Source organism: Mus caroli, unplaced genomic scaffold (genome assembly GCF_978045245.1).
Source record: "Mus caroli unplaced genomic scaffold, Mus_caroli_1 scaffold_20, whole genome shotgun sequence".
Lineage (NCBI taxonomy): Eukaryota > Metazoa > Chordata > Mammalia > Rodentia > Muridae > Mus > Mus caroli.
In genome coordinates, this window is record NW_028227275.1 from 11,100,191 (window position 1) to 11,122,448 (window position 22,258).

General features: G+C 39.7%; 1 protein-coding gene across 7 annotated transcripts in view; it reads left to right on the forward strand.

The window, feature by feature from the left end:
• The window catches only part of Sorcs1 (sortilin related VPS10 domain containing receptor 1), a 527,192-nt gene that overhangs the window by 460,609 nt on the left and 44,325 nt on the right, over positions 1–22,258 (forward strand). For all 7 annotated transcript variants that reach the window (XM_021151490.3, XM_085833868.1, XM_085833869.1 and 4 more), the window contains one exon: positions 20,128–20,314. In XM_021151490.3, the coding sequence (XP_021007149.1) occupies positions 20,128–20,314 (187 nt within the window). The remainder of the gene's footprint in view (positions 1–20,127; positions 20,315–22,258) is intronic.

Here is a 22,258-nt window from a genome sequence, read left to right on the forward strand (position 1 = left end):
ATACCGTGGCTTTTCTTTCCCAAGGCAACGGGCTGGTTAAATATACTGATCAAATACAGCACTAAGTTATAAGTTACTATAACATCTTTGACAGTTGGGACTTTGTATCTTGGTAACACTCTGAAGACTTCATCACGAGCTCTGATTACTCTTTGACAAATTATGTTTGTCTGGAATTTCTAACTATGTAGGTGGAGAATAAAAGAAAAAAATATATTCTGTGTACTTAGGACTCTACAAAGCCAAACTTGTCATGTTGGAACTAGATGATTTCAAAGAATAATCACATTAAATAAATTACCTCAGCCATTCAAGCAGGCCATAATCATGTCTTCAGCCATATTCCTGGAATACAGCCAGTATTCTATTCACCTTGAGGAAGATAATAGGATTCTCAAAAGGACTACTGAAATCAGCATTAAAGTATACAAGGTTAACTTCCAGCTATCTCTTCTGATAGGTAGTGACCCTGGATCTTTCCTATACAGCAATTGTCTGATACATACATTGCCACATATGCACATGCTCATTCATTAGCTGTGGTACTAATCCTCATTTATAAGAAATTACAATTGCCCACAGTGTTGCTAGTTAAGCAAGCAAACAAAAGCAAGGCAAGTAGGAAGACTTGGGAAGGAGAATTCAGAGGCTGCTGACTGGAGGGAAAGATGAAGGAGTTTGGACCATGCAGTGACACGTTTGGAGGTTTGGTTTCCTTGAAAAACAGAACTATTACAAGATGATGGATGCTTCTGTTTTAACCCCAGAGAACATATGGAGCTGCCCTAGCCACTGACTATGATTTGCCTCATCATGTGCCAGGAGCATGATTTTGCCAACTGTAGATAGTTTCTATAATTTTGTGCTCTTTGGGATTCTGCCGGCTTTTCTGAGGGGTATATAAATACTAGGGCCCGGTGAGGTGGTGTGGGTTGCTGGTTGTTGGTTGGCTGCTGTGACTTGTTGTTGGTTGTAGTTTAAGTACTCACACACAAAGAAGAAACAAGAAGAAAGTATTAAATATACTGATGGCGAAGATCAAACTTGTCCAAGGAACTCAATGCCCTTAGTTAGAGGAAGTAGTCTAACCATAATGTTGTCCTTTTCCCCCCTCTATATTTTCTCCTCCTATCTAGTGTTAGGGGGTTGAAAGGGTAGAAATGTAGTCTTTCTGGCTTGTCTCTTGGGGTAAGGGGAGGGGGAAGAGAGTTGGCAGGAACAAGACTTGGTCTTGTGAGAGATTGCATTTTCTATAATAAAATGTTAACTGTCTTAAGTCTAACTTACTTTGCAGCGATAGCTGACCTGCCTGAGTTCCACTGAAGCCATAAACTGCCTTCTCTGGAGTTTAGCACACAAACTAAAGCAGGAGGGGTTAAGTAAGAGGATTTATAGCTGGTGCTGCTTTCTCTGGTGAATCAGCAAGAAGCCTCTCTGTTGGCTAAGCTGGTTAACTCTTCATGAACCACAGGGGAAGGAAAGGAAAAAATTAAGATGCTTTATGCAGGCAACTATGCACCGACACATATACATTCAAACATTCATGCACCTACACTCTGGCCGGGTCTGACCACCTATCACAATCAACTCCACAGTATTCATGCATCCTTACAGATATACACATGTACCTATGCACAAATACACACACACACACACACACGTAATATGTATATGTAATATATGTGTATATATATATATATATAAATATAAATATATATATATTTATATTTGGATGGATGGATGTGGCAAAGCTCCCCAAGCCAAATCATTCAACCAACAACCAACAACTTTATTTCTTTGCTCAGGTCTTTTTATACTTTTTTACACAAAAAGTTCTTGAGAAAATTACCTCAGAGATAAAATGTTAGATAGAACAGGAGTTATAAAATATGTTGATATTAAGTCCAAAGCTCTGTTTCACTATAGTATACTCATTAAATGTTCAAGGCAAGAAGTTTTACATGGCTTTGTCTTATCATAGTACACACCATTGACTTTATCCTGGGAGTGTTGTGTGCCATTCAAGAGCCCCAAAAGACCAACCAGGAGCCTACTCTGATGCAATCGCACTAGGGTCTTTGTTTGACCTTGAGCTTGGGCTTACTCACCACTGACCCTGGTACCCTGAGGCAGCAGGACAGGTTGGTGAGGTAGCCCTGAGCTCTTGGCTGGACAAGTTTTGATAGGAAATGATAAGTGGCCGGGTTTCTAGACTGGCACAAATCTGATTTGGAGGGGAGGTGGCATAGAATTTTGTTGTCTTTAACATAAATGACTGGTGCTGGGAACCAAACAGTAAACTTAATTTCTGCTTTCCTCCATATTGGTGGTTAAGAAGTTAAGAGCTAGGGGTAGACTTGTGTGTGAGAGAGTGACCTGGAAATTGGTCTTGTTTAGGGAGTAACCTGGAAACTGGTGTTAGGTGCTAGCTTGTTAATTAACTCAATTTCAACCTTAGGTCAGGTTCTCTGTGATGGAGTCTGAACCTAATATCTGTTTTTTCAGGACCTAAATGTTTTTCTTTGAGCACAAAATTGTCTATTTCTCTTTTTAGTGCAATTATGAAAACTCCTATTTATTATTATGCAGGGAAACAGCAAAACATATTATTCACAGGAATATTTCCTCAGATTTCATCTTCTTGGCCTTGTCTAGAGAAGCCAATCTGACGTGGGTTGAGAGTCTATGACAGAACCATCTCAGGAAGATCACCTGCTAGTTTTTAGCCTCTCTCTTAGATGGTCCTGGCAGAAAAGTGGGTCGAGAAGGTCAGAAGGGAAAAGGAAACCACAAAGTACCCCACTGCTTACTCAAAACCATGTTTATTAGTCTGATTATTTTGGAGTTTATAATGGCATCACTTCCCCTTTCTTTCCTCCCTCCAACCTATTCATCTATTCTTCCCTTATTCCCATTCAAATTATTCCCATGAATTCTGTTTCTTTAACTGTACATACAAGTAACATATAGATTGAACAGATTCTATTCATATATTTAGGAGTGTGTGTGTGTGTGTGTGTAACACAATCATAAGTATTTTAATTCTAAATCTTTCTAAGTCAGTACCTTACATCAGACTCGGTTTTCAATGAACTAAGATTCTTAAGAATTCTTTATTGAAATTATAAAATCTCAAGTAAATGTAGGCTGAGTAGTCTCATTCCCGTCCATGGAACCTATCTGAGGTCTTCTGCTTTGGGCTCTGATGTATTAGGTTGCCGCAAACCAAATGCACAGAGAGAATGAGATGGAGAGAGGGACAGAGGGAGGAGAGAAAAGTGAAGTTAAGGAGAGAGGAGGGGGAGGGATAAAGGAGAATGGCTAGAAAGGCTGGAATTTGCCCAGGATTTTGTAGTTCAGATGCCTCACTGTAATATATGGTGAGTCAAATTTTAGATCCCTCGTCACAGGACAAGGCTGAAAGCATTGAGTTGTTCAGAATAAGAAAACCACATTAGGTCGTAAAGAAAAGAGATAATGATGGAGAAGAATCCCAAATCTAATCTTATAGGTAATTTATAGTGGCACCAAAATTCACCAAATATTTTAAAACAAATTTAACAGTCTATTTTCTATAGTTCTACCCAGGAAACTGCCACACATTTGAAAAGAAGTTTTTAGATAACCCTGATGAACCAAGATATATATCAGGGCCATGGCTGCAGATGCAATATTCTGAAACGATGGCAAGGGTGTATACTTTGACCTCAAGGCCAGGCAATCCTAATAAAAGTTTTCAATGTACTTTGTGTTAATATTTAGGCTGCTGTTATAAAATGCATGACTTTTTTTTGTCCAAACCACAAAGAATGGTATAAATAATCTGGAAGATGATTTATAAAGATGGATGACTTAGAGCAGATGGATTGTTTGGCTAATCATGTACTTGCTACCAAATCTGATGACAAATTGTTTAATTCCTGAGACTCACATGGTAGGCCAAGAAAACCAACTTGGACAAGTTATTTTTTGACCAGTAGTATATGTGTATACACAAAACATTAAAAAGGCAGGTGGATTTCTGAGTTCAAGGCCAGCCTAGTCTACAAAGTGAGTTCCAGGACAGCCAGGGCTATACAGAGAAACTCTGTCTTGAAAAACAAAACAAACCAACCAACCAACCAAACAAACAAACAAACACATATACCATTAAATAATAAATTAAAAAATTAAAATTTGAGTGTTATGGATAGAAAGATTTATTATTTAGATCTCCATACACAAACCAACTAAAGAAGGAAATAGATAAGACACAAGCACATGTGTTTGTATGTGTATAAGTGTGTGCGTGCGTGTGTGTGTGTGTGTGTGTGTGTAATTTCAATAGGTTAAATTATAATATATGCAATAAATTGTGTAGGTATCTTGTAGCTGTATAGAAATATGTAATATACAAAATAATTCTAGTTACATTATCAATATGATTTTAAAATATATAACTAACTGCTGTAAAATACCAAGAAAAGTACCTTCCCAAACGTGAGTCCAGTCAAGGTTTTTAAAAGAGCAAGGAAAATTCACTAAGTGCACTGGGAAATATAATTCTGTTAGATTCCATTCCAGTTAAGAATTCTATACTTCATAACCTTATTTAGAAAGTACAAATTCCCCAGTGCATATACATTAACACCTAATTGCAATAAAAGCCTTATAGCTAGAAAGATATAAGTGAATACTACAAGTCAATCAGAAAAACATTGACAGTTCAATTAAAATGCAAACATGCTAATTTAGGAAGTTTCCAAAGATGGTAATCCAGCAGGCAATCTCTTAGAAGAATTGCCATTATCAGGGGCTGGAGAGATGTCTCAATAGTCAAGAGCACATGATGCTCTTGCTGAGGAATCAAACTCCCTTCCCATCACCCACATGGTAGCTCAAATACACCTATAACTCCAGTTCCAGAGGATCTGTTACCATCTTCTTACCTCTGCAGGCACCATACATACATGTGGTACCCATATATAAATGCATGGAAAACACTCATACCTAGAAGAGTAAAAATAAATAAAACATTTAAAAAGTCTTGGAATCAAAGCCCATTAATGAAAAGCAACTTAAAACAATAATTAATAACTGTGTTAAAAGTTACAGCATCTTATCAGACATGTGTATGTTAAACGAATGCTAGCAAAGCACTGTGCAGGATGTCAAGTAACCAATCATCTCTGTGTGAAGGCAGGTCAATTGGCATTGCCACTTTGGGGACATATTGGGCAGTAAGTACCTCAGAGAGGATTTTGGCAATATGGATGATTTTCAATTACTTGATCTAGGTAGTACTGAATATACCGATGTAGTAGATATGCCAATTTTATACAATTAATTTGCATATTTAGTGATTTGCATATTTAAAAACATTATTCTTCAAAATACTTTTATACTTCAAAATGCAAGAAGTTCCTATAAAATACAACAGTTATACTTGGGGTTGTTAAAAATATAAAACCTATCTGGAGTGTTTGATTATTCATCTTCCATACCAATACTCTAACCAAAAATTATCTACATGTTAAATGTGCATTCTTCAGAAGCAGGAAAATTAGTCATAATATCAGAAACACAGCCTCCTGAAATATTAGGTGTTTAAGCTAGCATAGAATTAGACTGTATTCAATTTATGAGAGCATAACACAATCAAGCTCAGGTGGTAGAACTTTCTTTCTGGGTCCGTTCTGAGTTTTACACTGTGATAGAGAACATAGTTCAATATAGGAGCTAGGCTTTCAGCTGCCGCACCTCCCCCCACCCCTCTGTAACTAGAGCACCATGCATCTTGTACTGGGCTGCAGATGTAGAAACATTGGAAAATCTGTGTCTGAGATGTGTGAATTCCTGCCCTGCGGGGTCAAGATGGGAAAACAATGTCAAATGAGTTCATTCCGGCTGAGTGCCCAGAGCAATAGCAGCAGAGATGAAATCTGCTGCCTTCTGCTGTCAGACACAGCTCCTTCACATCTTGTCTTTTGGGACAGAAGACACAGTGAGGACTTCTTTCACATCAGCAGAGCCTGGAGACCCCACCTGTGATGATAGGATTCTGCCTTAATTAGTGACAGCCTCTGCTTTTCTTTTTTTTTTTTTAACTTGTCTGTTGACTTTGTGTCTGCATGGATGGTTTGTGTGGTGAACAATGAAGAATGAATGAAAAACCAGCGGGCACTAACATCTGTACAGAGATAACAACCCAGATGTCAGAAGCATAGTAAGCACTATCTCTTCTGGTTTGTAAGAGTTTTTTCATAGAGTATCTCAAGATGTTCCCATGTCAGCCTCACACAGCTAGGCGGATTGTCATCAGTGGCCCAGAAAGGAATAGCTGCTTACCTGAGCTCATGTGTCTACTACATAGTCAAGCAATAGTAAGTTTCAAGCTTTGTTGTATTGGGAAGTTTCACTGCTTCCATGAAGTACAAAGAACTAATTTGGATGCTAAAACCTCTTGTATTTTCCAAGCCTGTTTTGAGTTTCTAAGCATTGTCTGGTGATGGGTAGCAGTGGTGATTGGGATACAGAAGAAGAGCTGAGCTTTTATGCAGAAACAGACTGGCCTATGGCTGACCCTGTGTTCTTACTTATGAACCCCACAAACCTATCAAAAATTCCCTTCTGCATTTTCTCAAAAACATTCATAGCTTATTGAAGATGTTCCTACAAACACAGCAATCATTTCTTCTCTTGGATTTCCTCACTTTGTCCAACTTACCCTTTATTACTGTATACTTTATTCTAAAGTGTAATGCTAAACAAGATATGAAAGCAATACCCAAGAAGTTAATGTTTATGTACAGTGTACAAAACATTAGTCAATATTAAGCTATCACTTAATTTTAAAAACAATCTAAGAATTTCCAGGCATGGTGGCACACACCTTTAATGTATTACACACACACACACACACACACACACACACACACACACACACACACGCGCGCGCGCGCGCACGCGGCTATAAGGGAAAATAACCATGGATCTCTTTGTCCTCTCAGCACTTCCTGAATTCCATTTCTTTCTTGAATCTAATACACCAGCTACTCTGAAAATGGTTCCTGCCTCTTGCCCCACCCCTGGTACCACATTTTGCACCAAGAGAGATACTTATGTGATACCTCCGATGTTAGGAAAGCACTATAACTTCCAGGTCATGGAGAGACCCTGATGTCCCTGCTGGGTTCAGATACAGCACCAAGGCTATGGGTAATGCAAAAGCAAGGGAAGGATTTGCCTCTTCATGTTTGTATCAACGTTATCTTTTGTAACCCGAAGCTTGTACTCTTGCCACATGTTCATTCATTCTTTGCCTATCTTGTTTTTCCTGTATGGCGCTAGGTAGGGCTGAAATTTCACATAATCTTCCTTTTCTTAGCAACTTATATATGAGCTCCCTTCGTGCAATCTCCATTTTCTGTACATATCAAGGGATCCACGGAACCCAAGGAATTGAGTGTCTTCCTAGAGAGTTGCATATGCATTTAATTTGTTTTCAATAAGTATTTCGCTAAGTGTTGTTTTTTTTAATCATGTACTTTCCATGTATTATAGAACTTAGTGTGTGAATATGTGCTTTGAGTTAACTTGGTGCTCTGTAAGACAGCAGTACAATCATAGAAAGTAGAAAGTACTAGAAAAAAACCCACATAAATCAATCTAATCTGCTGCATGATAGGGTAATAACATTTGAAATCTCTCGGTAAGCCATGGATATCACTGAAGTAGAACTCATGTGGCCATAAGATGTACCTTCGGTGTCTGTGCTCCAAATACCTAATACATCAATAGGAGAAAAAAAAATCCAATAAGCATGTGTGGATTTGGATCGCTTGCCCTAGGAGAGTAGAGATAAAGTCCAAACTTGAAAGGAAAAACCTCTTAAACTTAAGTCGTATCCCACGCATCTGAGAGCCTTCATCTGAAAGCAAGATCCCTTCTTTTATCCCGAACCAGTGCATGTCCTCATTCCAACATGAGTATCACTGCAAACTCCAAAGAAAACAGAGCAAAGAGTTTCTTACTGACAGATGGAACCCAAAGGCAGGCCAGGCTCATGCTGGTTTATAATCCTGTGTATTACCGTGTATACCCAAGGCACAAGGTTGGTAAGTCTGGTATAAGAATGGAAACCTTTCATACAAATGGACCCATCCTCAAAACCCAGGAAACAAACAACTTATCAACATAATCTTTCAAGTAAAGAGTCCCTAGCTGGTGATAATCAATTTCATAACTATAACTTTGTTATGGTTAATGAGAAATATCACTGGCATCCCTGATGCCTTTAAAGTTATCGCACATATAAAAAAGAAGGCTTGTTAAGAAGAACACGGTGGAGAGATGAGGGTAGTTTCACATGTCGCTTACTATGGCAGAGTTAAAAATAGTTCACACAAGCGCATGTGTGCATACACACTAGACAAGATTTCATTAATAATCATTATTGTCATTAATAAGTGGAACTAACGTGCTATTGTTTCATTACTAACAAAGGAGATGTTCTAGAAACCAACCCAAGAGGAAAATGAAAGAATTCATGAGCTTGCTCTAAGACAGTCTCTAAAACAATTCCAGCTACGTCTGAATATCTTAAGGAAGCCAGTCAAAGGTATTTTGCACTGAAATCTAAGCATGCAAGGAGAGGTGGCATGTCTGTTTTGCAGCCTCATTCAAGATGGATGTCCCCTGGACCACTAATGAACATCTAATGAGCCCAAAGACTTTCACCACCACCACTCAGCTCTGCAGAGAAATCCGGTGCAAGCACTGGCAGGCACGTGGTGACCAGGAAGGGCCTACTCAGTCTTAGGAACTCAAACAGCACTAATTTAGAAGGCATTTATTTGAGAGTGCTGCTGGCCAGAAGTGGTGTCTATGTGCCACAGGAGTTAATTAAATCTGTTTAACACAGCTGTAAGAATAAGGAAAGACAAGTCTCTGCATATCTTAAGGCTTTAAAAGTAAGTCTTAGGCAAGGGACTAACTAAAATTAAAAGTTTGATCTGTATCCCATTGTTTCAATACTTCATTTTATATACCAAGGCTAGAACTCAATAAGCAACGTTCTTTGTTATAGGTTCCATGAGATTTAACTCTAAACCACGAGCCATGGACTGTGTTGTCATTGTATAGATTCCTCCCAGCTATAATGTTGGCTGCTTTCAGAGTTACAGGCTCATAAATGTTCCCCAGATATAATAACACAAACCACATATTGCAGGGCGCTTCCTGCCCTCAGATGACAGAAAAAGACACTTTGGATAAAATTTCCCAAGAGACTCTTCTTTGTTTGAACAAGGAACAGAATTTGACATGATGTTTCCTTTATGGGAAAGCCCATTTATAGACACAAGAAGCAGTTGAGAAGCAGCAGAGAGACAACAGATATGTTAACCTGGGATGGGAAGTCAAAGCTGCTGCTCTCTCTGTTCATTCCTAGGAGCCTGCTATTTTCTCCTCCTCCACAAGGAATCGGGGACTGATGTCAATGAGCCATGAGGCTTGAGACTTTTCTCTTGTCTTATTGCTTGTTCCTCTCGGCTTTATTCTCACTGCCTCTAAGAATCAACTGAGCCATTTCATTTCTTGCCTGTTCTTGCCTGAGGTTAAAAGGAGAGAAAGGAATGAGAGGCAATGTGAGTTGGTTTCAGGGCTTGGCCTAGTGTCTCTAGCTCAAGTTGCATTGTTTAGCAGCTTTTCCTTGGTTCTCACTACTCTCTCTCCTCAGAAATGAACCACATACATGAGAATATCCATATTTACTACCCAGAGACAGCCAATATAGTCTCTCGTGAGACTCAAAGAGAGAAACTTAGTTTGTTAGCGAGAGTTCCACTGTAGTGAGCATTCCAGAGTCTGCTCCCAAGCTGTGGTCTTCAGTTTGGATTTTGAGGGCCCTACGCTCTTTGTTTGAGGACCCACCATATCAGCACCTCACTGCACCTTTGAGGAAGGCAACCACTTCTGGATTGGAAGCTTCACTACACCGTATAATCCTCATTGGAAGGCAAGTCTTTCTCCTGGACAGTTTTCCATCTGTCACTCCCTGCCCCAGGTGATCAATCCCAAACCTGACCACTCCAGATGTGAAACCAACACCTCCCATGTGAAAGCAATGTTTGCATGTGTCTTTCATCTTTACCTAGAAGTTGGTGCTCCTCCAGAATCCTGAAGCGATGTTGGCTATCTATGTATCTCTAAGATTACAAGTTTCATGTATAACAGCAATCCTGGCTTACTTGACGTAGAAATGAGAATGGGGGAATATTTTCCTATCTATATTGAATTTACATGGGGAAAATGTTGAGAGCCATGTGTCCTATGTGTGGTGTGAGGGTGATCTAGCTGTGACATGACACCTCACTTATCAGTAGAAATGATTCACACATCTGACTGCATGAAAAGATCCCATGGAAAGATCTTCCCTCACTGCGCAATGGGTATCTCTTCCCAAGCTGCATGTTCATTTAAATAGGACCTCCTTCTTTACAAGAGAGTCATTCTCTTGGCAAGGCAATAGGATCCTCTCTTGTTGGAAGGCACAAACAGGATTTCTAATGTGCAGTATATTTCAAAGGATATCTACCCAGCTTACCTAACAGAATGCTGCATGCAGAGATTTTTAGAACACCTACCTATCAGTGTTGGACCTCTGCAGACCTCCATAACCTCACTTCTATTACACTGAAGCCTACCAATTTCAAAAAGGAATTTTTCAGCTTCCCAAGGAGCATGCCCCACATCTTGTTTAGAGTATGTATAACTTGATTAGATCTGTCTAGTGATGGTACGTACAAAACTTTGAAAGCTAGTTTGAAACCTTAGCAACAAACTGAGAAAACAGCAGGGTCCTAATGCTCTGTGATAATGTGTGCATGAGGGTGCACGAGTGCACCCACACACCCACACACAAACACACACACACACACACACATCCATGTGAGTTCTCTCTTGTGAAAACATTATTCACCAACATCAAATTATATTAAAACATAATTTGTTGGTAGTAAAATTATGTGAAATTTTAGTTTAAATTTTCATCTTTATACGCATTTCTATATACCCCCAGCGGCTGTACTGTGCCTCTTCCTCCTTTCTTCATTTTGCCTTTAATGAAGCTGATGTGTTTCCAGTATATATCTTACTACTAGGAAAAGCTGGTTGCCCAGGTTTATTCCTAAAGGAATCATCCTACCACTAATTTTTAAAAAAATGTAATTTTGTTTTTATTATGTAGCTGAGTGTTTTGCTTTATGAGCGATTTTAAAATGTCATTCAAAAGCATTTATAAGATTTATGCCTTTTAGTCGTCCCATGGTTTTTCTTCCTAAGCCTGTGGAGGTAAATCCTAGAGCCACCATGCAGTGGCAATAACACAGCAAAAGTCCTTAATTGCTTAAAGTATCTGCACAGAGAAGCCTCAACTTATAGGCATATGTCTGCTCACACCAGCTCCGTCTGTTCTCCCTGCTCTCTGTGTTCTGATCTATTGTAAGCCTGGACCAAAGTACAGAAGACATAAAAAGTAAATTACGATGAATGAGTTCTTCAAAAAAAGATTCGGTGTTTTAGACCATTCACAGGATTAAACCATCGTGTGAAGGTCATATTAGAAATTCTTCATCTAGACATTAGATCTAGAAGCATTTGCATGTTTACTTGAGCCGATTTCCAAAATCAGACTCCACACGTCTGAGGAGACCATGGAAAGCCAGCTGTCTGCATTCTATCCTCACAGGATGGAATATGATTTCGTGATCCTTGTCTGATTTCTCTGGCACCCTAGCATACACATACGTGATTTTCCGGGTGACATAATAAACTATGATGCCCTTTATGCTGTGATAGCTGTTCCCCCTTTGGGTCAAACCATAGAGATCATTGTTGCCTTGCTTATGGAGAGGCACAGGAAATCTGTGTATTTGGAAAGATAATCTGTGCTTTTGAAGACTTTCTCAGACCATGCAGTAGAAAGAAATAGACAATATTTAGTCATTATATTGGCATTTGATGTCATTTCTGAGGGGTCCAGAGCTCTGCTTTGAAGGAATGTCCATAGGGCATGATGCTCATGAGACTGATGGGGACACCCTCTGTTAATGTGGAAGATAATCTTGAGATTTCAGCCATGGCAGCACCAATTGAACACCAAGCCCAAGAAACTGAAAATTGAGCTGAGAAAAAAAGTGAGAGCAGCAAATATCTCTAATGTGGGACGGGCCAAAAGATTACATGGAGACATCCAATGTGGGTTTTCTCATTTCTCTCACCAAGGTACCTCCGTGTTGACACATACATATCAGGGCTCCCCACAAGGCAGTCCTGTTGTTACCGTAAAGTACACTGAGCACAACACAGGAATCCCCTGGTATCTCTCTTCTCTCAAGAATCAGATTCACATTCACTGGGTTTGGCATGACTTAGTTAGTCTTTGTCTATCTTGTGCTGTAGTAACAGTGATTTAGGCTAGGCAATTTATAAGTAAAAGTTGTGTATTTCATAGAGTTCCAGAGAGGGGAGGAGTTTAAGATACAGATGTATATCACATCTGGTGAGAGCCTTCTTGATGCTTCATTCTCTGGCTGAACATAAAGGCAAAGAATCCCACCAAGTATGACAAGCTTCAGAGCCACTGAACACTGACACACTCAACAGCATACCTCCGTGCAATAGGCACACAGCCCAAGTTCATCACGTTATAGGAATAATCCAATTTGATGATAACTAATCCACTCTTAGAAGGACGACACCAACCCATTCATGCCTCTAGGTGCTAGACTGGGATTCTGTTTCCAACACCTGAACTTTGGGAGGTGCTGTCAATTAACCAAGCACTCTCACTATCACCTCAAGCCTTGGCCCCACGCCACTCACGTAGAAGAAGTGCCCTTCTTCCCATTTGCTCATACTGTGAGTTAGTGGCATGCTCTACCAGTTCAAGGTAAGGAACCACTGTCCCACTGTTCTAGGCTTCTCAGGTTATCATAGGCGACTTTGCTTTGCCTAAATATCTTCTGCAATAGGAAGAAAGGGGTAAAATATTAGATTGTTCTTGTTCACACTACTTTGTGCCTAAAATTATGGTCTCAAGCACGATAATGACAACAGATTTGAAAAGCAAAAGTTAATTCTAGCCCCAGTCAGTATAGTATCTACTATGATTTATTCCATAATCTATTCCATATTTAAAGATGTACAGTAATAACCAATTCATTTTGCAATGTCTCATATTCATGTGACCTCTGTCCCCTTTTAAATTACAATATTTCATAACTTTCCCGCATCTGCTCACATTTCCTCCTCTCTTGCTGGTGTGCTGCTTCTGCAGTTTGCCTCATTCTAGGGCAAAAGGCATCAGGTGTTCTATATTCTCACTCCTGTGTCATGTTCACTAAATTGGAACAATATTCAGTTTCATAAGTTATTCCTCTACATCGCATTTTTGTTTAGGGATCTCAAACCTACTGCAGCACATGGTTGTGCAGTCTGAAGCAAAGCCCCAGCCAGCTTCTGCATGGACAGGACTCTTACCACAGACCATAGCACAGTGTTTGCCCCGAGTCTCGCTGATTTCAGGAGCATCTCACTGTTTCACTTCAGGTCAGGGCCTGTCAGGGCTGACTCACTGGAGCAGTTATTTTTCCATTCTTCTCTGAACCTGTTACAGGAACTGAAAACTTCACATGTCTACCATGCACACAGGTTAATCTTGGCCTTATTGAGGCCACCTGATGAATTTGTTTTTCTATTGCAGGAGTCAGTGAGACCCTTAGAGTATCACCTTATAGATTCTGTGTGACTATTCTGCCTTTCTCTATCTTTTCTATCTGCTCTGTGGCTGTGCTCATATGTACGGATCACCAAGGGGAAATAATAATTGACGGGAGAGCCCAGATGTTTGCTGGTCTTGGTGCAGTTACACTTTCAGAAGGGAGAGCTTTCTGACTCGTTGAGTTGAAGTAACTCACTTACACAGGAGATTTTTCTGGATACTGATTGGCAACACTGCTTTTCTAGTGTAACGTCTACCTTCCTTATGCCTTAACCATTATACTACCTCACCAGAGAAGAGACAGAAAGTGTGGATTCTGGTTTCACTCTGAACCATCTTTGCTTAAATAAGTATGTTCACAGAGGGAAAAGTATGATCAAAGTTGGGAATGGACTGAAAGAAGAAACTTAAGTGGTGTTTTATCTTTGATGCCACCATTCTTTCAGTCTAACAGAGAATTGAGCTGAACAGACAAGTTAAGCTACCAATAACCCTAAAACTTTTTATATTTTCTAACTAGCCAGATGGCATTAAGCAGCTATTGAACTTCTACATGCCTCAGTTTCTACCCATTGTGTCTAATAAAAGTCAGATCTTCTTTTCCTTTATCCCAGAAGTCTTGACAGCCACATAAGATGATATAAAAGAAAATATAATCGATGTATGATCGTTTAATGCTATGGTTTCCTGAACAAGACCAGCACTAATAATAACACTAGTTGACATGCTAACATAGAGGAAGGAAACTCCACAAGATCCTACCCCTAGATGAAAGGCTACAGCTTGTCAGTGGCTGCTGAGAGAGGGAGAATTGGTTGGTGTCTTCCAGGAGATAGCCCACAACACTGGTTGTCCAATCCTAACCATGGATACATGTCCATATAGACAATGATAATAGACTCAGTATATTATATATATGTGCATACAGCATACATATACATAAAAAATTAAAGATGAAGAGGTTAGGAGTTTGGGGGAAAAAGGACATGGGAGAACCAGAGGAGAAGGGCACGGTTCTGATGTAGATGCAATAGTCATCATATTTTTAAAAAATCTCAAAAGAATCACATTTTTAAAAATGTAATCACGTAGCTGGGCATGGTGGTGCACGCCTTTAATCCCAGCACTGGTGAGGCAGAGGCAGGCAGATTTCTGAGTTCGAGGCCAGCCTGGTCTACAAAGTGAGTTCCAGGACAGCCAGGGCTATACAGAGAAACCCTGTCTCGAAAAAGAAAAAAAAAAGAAAAAAAATGTAAACACATAGAAATGCACACTATTCACATTGAACTGAACACAAAATAAATATCTGCAGACAGTCGGGCAGTGGTGGCGCACCCCTTTGATCCCAGCACTTAGGAGGCAGAGGTAGGTGGATCTCTGAGTACAAGGACAGTCTGGTCTACAGAGTGAGTTCCAGGATAGCCAGAGCTACACAGAGAAACCCTGTCTTGAAAAAACAAACAAACAAAACAAAAAAAGAAAGAAATATCTACAGACAGTGTATCTGACATCATTGATTAATAATAAATTAATAAACTGTAGGTGCCCTTAGGAGATACACAAATTACTCCACTCTTGTCCAACACCTAATTTTCCTCAAAAAGGTGGTACTGACTTTTCAGTTTTTTAGGCACAATTCATTATGTACTCCAGGGTGGCCTAAAGCTCACCAAGTACCCAGGATGAACTCAAAATCATGGTTATCTGTGACCCCCAGGCTTCCAGATGCTGATGTTGCAGGCAGGTGTGAACCACAAAACTCAGCCAAGCAGCTGCTATTTCTATGTACTTCACAGAACCTGGGGATTGAGCTGCAGTCTGCTAAAACTGAATTTAGTTCTATGCAGTGTTATAGAAGCATGCTTAGCACCCACACTCCTGAAGAGGTCTTCAACATTTGATATAGCCCCAACATCACCTATGTATTATCTTGCACTATAGCAGGACTGGACATCCTCTGAGGACCCCTTGCATCTTGGAGAGAAATGGGTATCTTCATTAATGGGAAAACTAGAATCAGCAATACTTAGGAAAAACCTACAGATAACTGATCCCAAACCAGGGACTCTCAGAGTTAGTTTTAAGAGTCACGCACTTCCCTGATGGTAGCTTTTTCTATCCACCATCTTCTAATCTGGACTGTCCCTCTTTGGCGTCCCAGTGTATTAGGATGCTTTCGGGTTCATCCTCCATGAGAAACACAAGGTGATCATTTTGAATGAAAACGATCACTGTGCCATATCCCCAACACTCTTGCTTCAAATATTTTTGCTGCCTTGACATTGTTCTTAGGGGAAAGATGGGAATCAGAAACTTGGCCCCCAAGACCCAAAAGGGCTTTTCTTTCTTCTAACTATCGTATAGCATATTCTCATAATCTTTCTCCTCATCCTCCTCTCATCAATTTTACCGTCTCCTTCCTCTCATGGGTTCATGTTTCCCCATGTTCTCATTGCCTGAGTTCCAAAACCTCAACCTCCTTACAACTCTGACTTGCTCTCTTTACTCAGGTCTCAGCTCTCTTGCTCTGGGGGTCTTTCCTAGAAGTTCCCAATCAAAGTAACTTTCAATTTCCCCTTATGGCACAAACTCTGGACACCAGGTAGCCAGCTGTCCTTGTAATTACCCTTACATTAGTATTTTAAGTTTTGTGCATTTACTTAACGTGCATCTGTCTCAAAAGTGTTCCATAAAGTCCTAAAAGCTCAAACCGCATTTGCGATGCCATTGCAGCTGTTTCCAGACCTGCATTTTTCGATTTAGAATCTTACACGAGATACTCTATAATATCTATATTTGATTGATTTAATGAATGAATGGATGAATGAATGAATGTGCCAGCTTGTTCAGGCAAGGGATTATCTAGAACTTAGCCTATCATTGAAATTCCTACGTTATGTGGACATTAGAGTCTAGGAAAACGGAAGGATGATAGCGGGTTAGTCCCAAAGTGATCAGTGATCATGGTGCTGTTAGCCACTATGTTAAGAGCTCCTGAAGGTTGAAGTCTTGTCTAGCCTATTCCACTGAGTAGGGAAAGCTGTACCAGCAGTGATGCAAATCTGTTATCCTTAACAGTGTGATGTAGAACCTTGACCTTTTTATCTCCCCATTGAGAACTCAGGCACAAGGCCTGCAATGGCATCCAGGGTCCTGGGGACTTCCTGTTGTATTGGAACATGGCACTCCATTGTCTTCAGAGTTCTCAGTGCTGGCTGTGTATAATGCTGCCTTATTACCAATAAACTAGTATGAACATTGAATGAAGTCTTTCACACCCAGGGAGAACATTATCATGAAGAGAGACTTAAGAATGCTATTAAGTGAAAAAGCCATCATGACAGCAAGACAAACAGAACATGCTAATGGAGGTGTATGTGTGTGTTTGTATGGTATGTATGTGTGTGGTTGTGTACTTGTGCATGTTTGAATGTGTATGTTTGTATATATGTGTATGTGTGTTTGTATGTATGTGTGTGTTTGTAAGTATGTGTGTGTTTGTAAGTGTGTATGTGTATATTTGAATGTGTGTATATGTGTTTGTTTGAATGGATGTGTATGTGTATTTGTGTGTATGTATGTGTATATTATGTGTTTGAATGTGTGTGAATCTACATTTGTATGTGTATTTGTGTGTATGATGTATGTGTATGTTTGTGTATTAATATATATTAATGTTTGTATGAATGTTTATATATAGTGTGTGCATGTATATGTGTTTGTATGTTTATATGTGAAAGGTGTTTGTGTGTCTAAATGTGTGTGTATGTGAATGTATATATTTGTGTATTCAAGTGTGGCTGTGTGTTTATGTTTGTTTGTGAACAGGTGTTTGTGTGTGAATGTGTGGGTATATGTGTACTTATTTGTGTTTGTGTGTGTGTCTTTGTGTGTGTGTGCTTATGTGTATATAAGTGGGTATGTCTGTGTGAATATGGACTTGTGTGTGTATGATTTGTCTACACAGACATAAGGTATCTTCTTGTATTGCCTTCTGCCTTACGTTTTGCCACTGCATCTCTCATTGGACCCACAGATTGCCAATTGACCAAGCTCTGAGATTCCCAACCCCTAGTGCTAAGGTTTACATTAAATGTTGCCATGACTGGCCTTTGCATGCTAGGGAACCAAACTTGGGTCCTTATGCTTCCATGCTTTCCCTATGAGCTGTCTCCTCTGCCCCTTGGGAGGAGCTTTATGTAAGTGAGAAGATCCAAATGAAGTAAGTAATACTGGACAGAAAGGCCAAGGGATTGAAGAATCAAGTAGCAGCAGCTGCCGTCTCACTCTTCATGGCTGTGTCAGGCAGCTCTAAAACGGAGTTGCCTGAAGACTGAGTCTCCCCAATGTTGCCTTATAAAGGTTGACCTTCATGATGTGGACTTGCAAGAATGAGGCCTACTCTGTATTCCTGTCTCATCCCCGTCAGCAGTGATGTCTCCATTCCCTGTCTTAAGTCACAAACAGCAATATCTACTTCTAATATTTACCTCAGACACTTGTTTTAAAATCTCAATTCCTTTCCCTTGCCTGCACCTGTAGTTGACTTCTGAATGACTATGAAACCCAAGAAAACATGGACGTAGAAACGGACAAGGAACAGAAGGAGCAGATTGATCAATCCACTTGAGCTGTCTGCAGGACAGACAGATGTATTAGCAAGACAGCTGGCATTTGTATTTATTAGATAAGGGAATTCAAGTAATTACAGTGTGTGAGCCTGTGGATATTTGTGTAGTAGCTTGAGCAGTGTGGGTTTATTTTTTTCACTCAGGGAAAGATGTCGCTCTGTGATGTTACGGAAGGCTCCACTTCGCCCTCCTTGAACACTGGCCACTGCGCACGCCACTCTTGCTTCTAGGCGTAGACTGAATTTGTAGGTCACATACACTCATATGTTTGCACTCTTTGCCTTTTACTGTGTATTAATCCTTTAAATGTCAGCATTTTAAAGTTGGCCTTTTTCAAAAGATATGATACCACATAAACCTTACTTAATCGAAAATACATTTCTAGTTCAAAGGTTTTGGGTAATTTAGTTTGTGTTTTGTTTTGTTGTTTGCCTGAACATGTGGAAAGCCATCAAAAAAAGAAGGTGTTAAAGAAATAAATCTTGATTTTGCCACTTGAGTCTAAGCAATGTTTTTCCTTTACTGTATAAAACATCATCACAAAGGCTCGCTCTTTCTTTCTTTCTTTCTTTCTTTCTTTCTTTCTTTCTTTCTTTCTTTCTTTCTTTCTGTTTTTTGTTTGTTTTTATTTTTTAATAGATATTTTCTTCATTTACATTTCAAATGTTATTCCAAAAGTCCCCTATACCCTTCCCCGACCCTGCTCCCCAACCCATCCAAGACCTTTTCTTTTTATAGGATTTCGTAAATGCAGATTTCATCTCGTGCCTACACATGAGAAATTTAGAATGATAGAATATCTAAACTAATATTTAAATGACCATTCTATGTGTTTTACAGTCTCATTTTACTATTTATTCTACAGTTATTTATTTGCAGAACATTGTACCAACTAGGATGCACATGGCTCTTATGACAGCCCATTGAGTTATGATGGAAGAATGTTTTTATGCCCATTTCATAGGTTTGGTAACTGAGATCGAGAGAAAAGAAATGAATTATAGGAAGTCATATAACTTGTTAGTGGTGACTAGGATTCAAGGCTGAGTGAAGCCTTCATTCTTTGGCCATAGTGCTAAATCTCATATACAAGAGTAAATGGGAAATCCAGAGACCATGATTTAGATCCCAGAACTGTAGCTTCCTAGGTGAGTGAACTTTCACTAAAAAACGAAGCTTTTCTAGACTCCACGTTCATTTATGAAGTCGATGATCATTGCCTACTCTTTACTCCACGCTAACAATCTTCAGAAATATTTTGATCTAGCAACACAGTGAGAAAAAAATCTATGTTCAACAAGAGAAAATATGAACAAAACAGAATTAATGGTCATTATCACAAATAGTTCTAAGTCTCATGTCATATCAGATTTCAGATAAGGTATTTTTCATTCAACATGTTTGAGGAACTGGAAATAAGACAATTCGAGGTTATTGAAGATCTATGTAGTATTCTTTGACTATGCCAGATCATATAATTAACAGAGACTTCTAATGAACTGAATATTACATTGAAATTGGTAAATCAAACACTTAGTATTAGAAGCTTTGAAAATTGATATTTGATGCGCATTTGCCTTAGATAGTATTCATAGCAAAGTACTTAATTGTTACAGGGATGATAAAGCAGAGAGATGCTGTCACCTGCAGGAAGAAGGTGAGAGAGCCTCAGCCACCAAGGCAAGAAGAGCTAAGCATCAACTCTCTTCCATCTAACACTGGTCTTTCTTACAGGGTGATGTGCAGCGGACACTCATCCAAGTGGACTTCGGAGATGGCATTGCAGTGTCCTATGTCAACCTCAGCTCTATGGAAGACGGGATCAAGCACGTATATCAGAATGTGGGCATTTTCCGAGTGACCGTGCAGGTGGACAACAGTCTGGGGTCTGACAGCGCCGTCCTGTACTTACATGTAACTTGTATGTTATTACTGTTGTTGACTTATTGACCTACCTTGAATAGCGTGTGCTTTTAAAAATCCAATGTTGATTGCTCTGTCTAGAGGATGTACAGTAGATATATCTTTAGGAAGGGTAATTGAAAGTAAGAGAGAGAGAGAGAGAGAGAGAGAGAGAGAGAGAGAGAGAGAGAGAGAGAAGAAAACCAAGAAGTGTGACAGACAGAATCTTAGACTTTAGATAGAGCCAAATTGTTCTTAATTCATCTCCTCTGCCTCTTCCAGTACCCTCAAAGAAACAAAATCTGCCTTTGATGGGTGCTCAGAGCACTTGCTTAAAACCTGTGTTTCCATCTTTGTTCTTGTTCTATTTTTAAGGCAGGAATAGTTGCAAATTGCAATCAATGCAGATGCCATCTCAGTCATTACAGGTAAAGGGTTTCGCCACTATAACATTAGAGGTACCTTACCAAGAATAATCCTCTTAGTCATTTTTTCCTTTTCAATAAAATGTGTGTCCTGAATTTTGGCCTGTAAATAACCTGTTATTGGAGAGAAGATGGTCCAAGGGTATAGAAAATGATATAATATAAATGAAATGTAAATTCCTATATTAGGAATCAGGTCCTAGATTTCTAAATGCTCTACCAGTGAGTAATTTTAATTTTCAAGATTTGTGGTAAAATAATAACTTCTAAATTATATGAAGTAAATTGGGGGTATAAGGATTTGTAGATGTGAGGCTTCTCCCAGCAGTCCTAGGACTTTCAGTGTTATTACAAAAAAAGAAAAAAAGAAAAAAAAAAGTCATGCCGAAATGGAACGTGCTGTTCTGTACAAGTGGCCTTCTTCAAATTCCAAGTCCAAGGGCAAGAGCATTAAGGCTGTGCATCACCTGGTGCCTCTCTCTTTCACCCAACCCAAGGGATGGGTCATATGTAGAAAGCCCCAAACAGAGCATCTTTCATAAAAGAGTTGTGGTGGTCCAGTGAGTAGGACACGGTTGCAGAGGGATGGCCAGCTCATTGTGTGACTGCTAATAACTTGTCTGTGTCTTAGACAGGTCTGAGTGTGCTTTCCCTTCTCTGGGTCTGAACAAAGCTAGGCACATTTCCCTGTCTGTTTACCCAATCTTCTTCCTTCTGGTTGCATTTTACTGACCTCTTGTTGTGTACTCCAGCCAGGCTTGGCACTGTCCACACTCTGTGTGTGGATTGCCTCAGTTCTGAAAACCACCCTGCAGCGGGGATGGTGAGGAACCATTCTTTCCTGGGGTTCATAGAGATAAAGCAAATGATTTAGAGTCAGACTCACTCCCTCATGCAACCGGGCTCAGCTCCTGATGCCTAGGGTTAATGTCAGTGATGATGTTGGCTTGGGGAATCCTTTACCAGGAATCCTCTTCTTTCACACAGCTCATGGGACAATGACAGTGTTTATGTTCATGACATGTTAAGTAAGCTTCCATCCATCCTACTACCTCTAGGGTCTAAGACACAGGACCCTCTACTTATTGTGTTTATAGTAATAAATATGACAGGTTTGGAATAGTCTTAAAATCTTTAAAAATAGATCACAAACAATATCCGTAACCAAACCATTTGCCTCTGAAGTAACTATATTTGTTGAAAATGGCTGTGCTGTGTATCTAGTTTTACTACTTCTCCTTGTCGGGCTATAAGAGGATTTTTGCTACAAGCCTATCCACCCTGGGACTTGCAACTTTATACCATGTCTCACTAACTTCAAATACATCATCCATACTCCAATCAGTTGTCAGGATGACTGTAGAATTCAGTCACAGCTTCCTGTCCACATTTCTCAAGATCTCCAGCCTAGTCTTGGGATTCAACCTCTTCATATCGTGTAAGTGCTTCTTTGCTTACTGGCTTGTTCTCAACCAATGCTCTTACCACCTCGCCTCAGGACCCTAGGTTTACCAAATCCAGGGGAGGAGTGTAGAGCT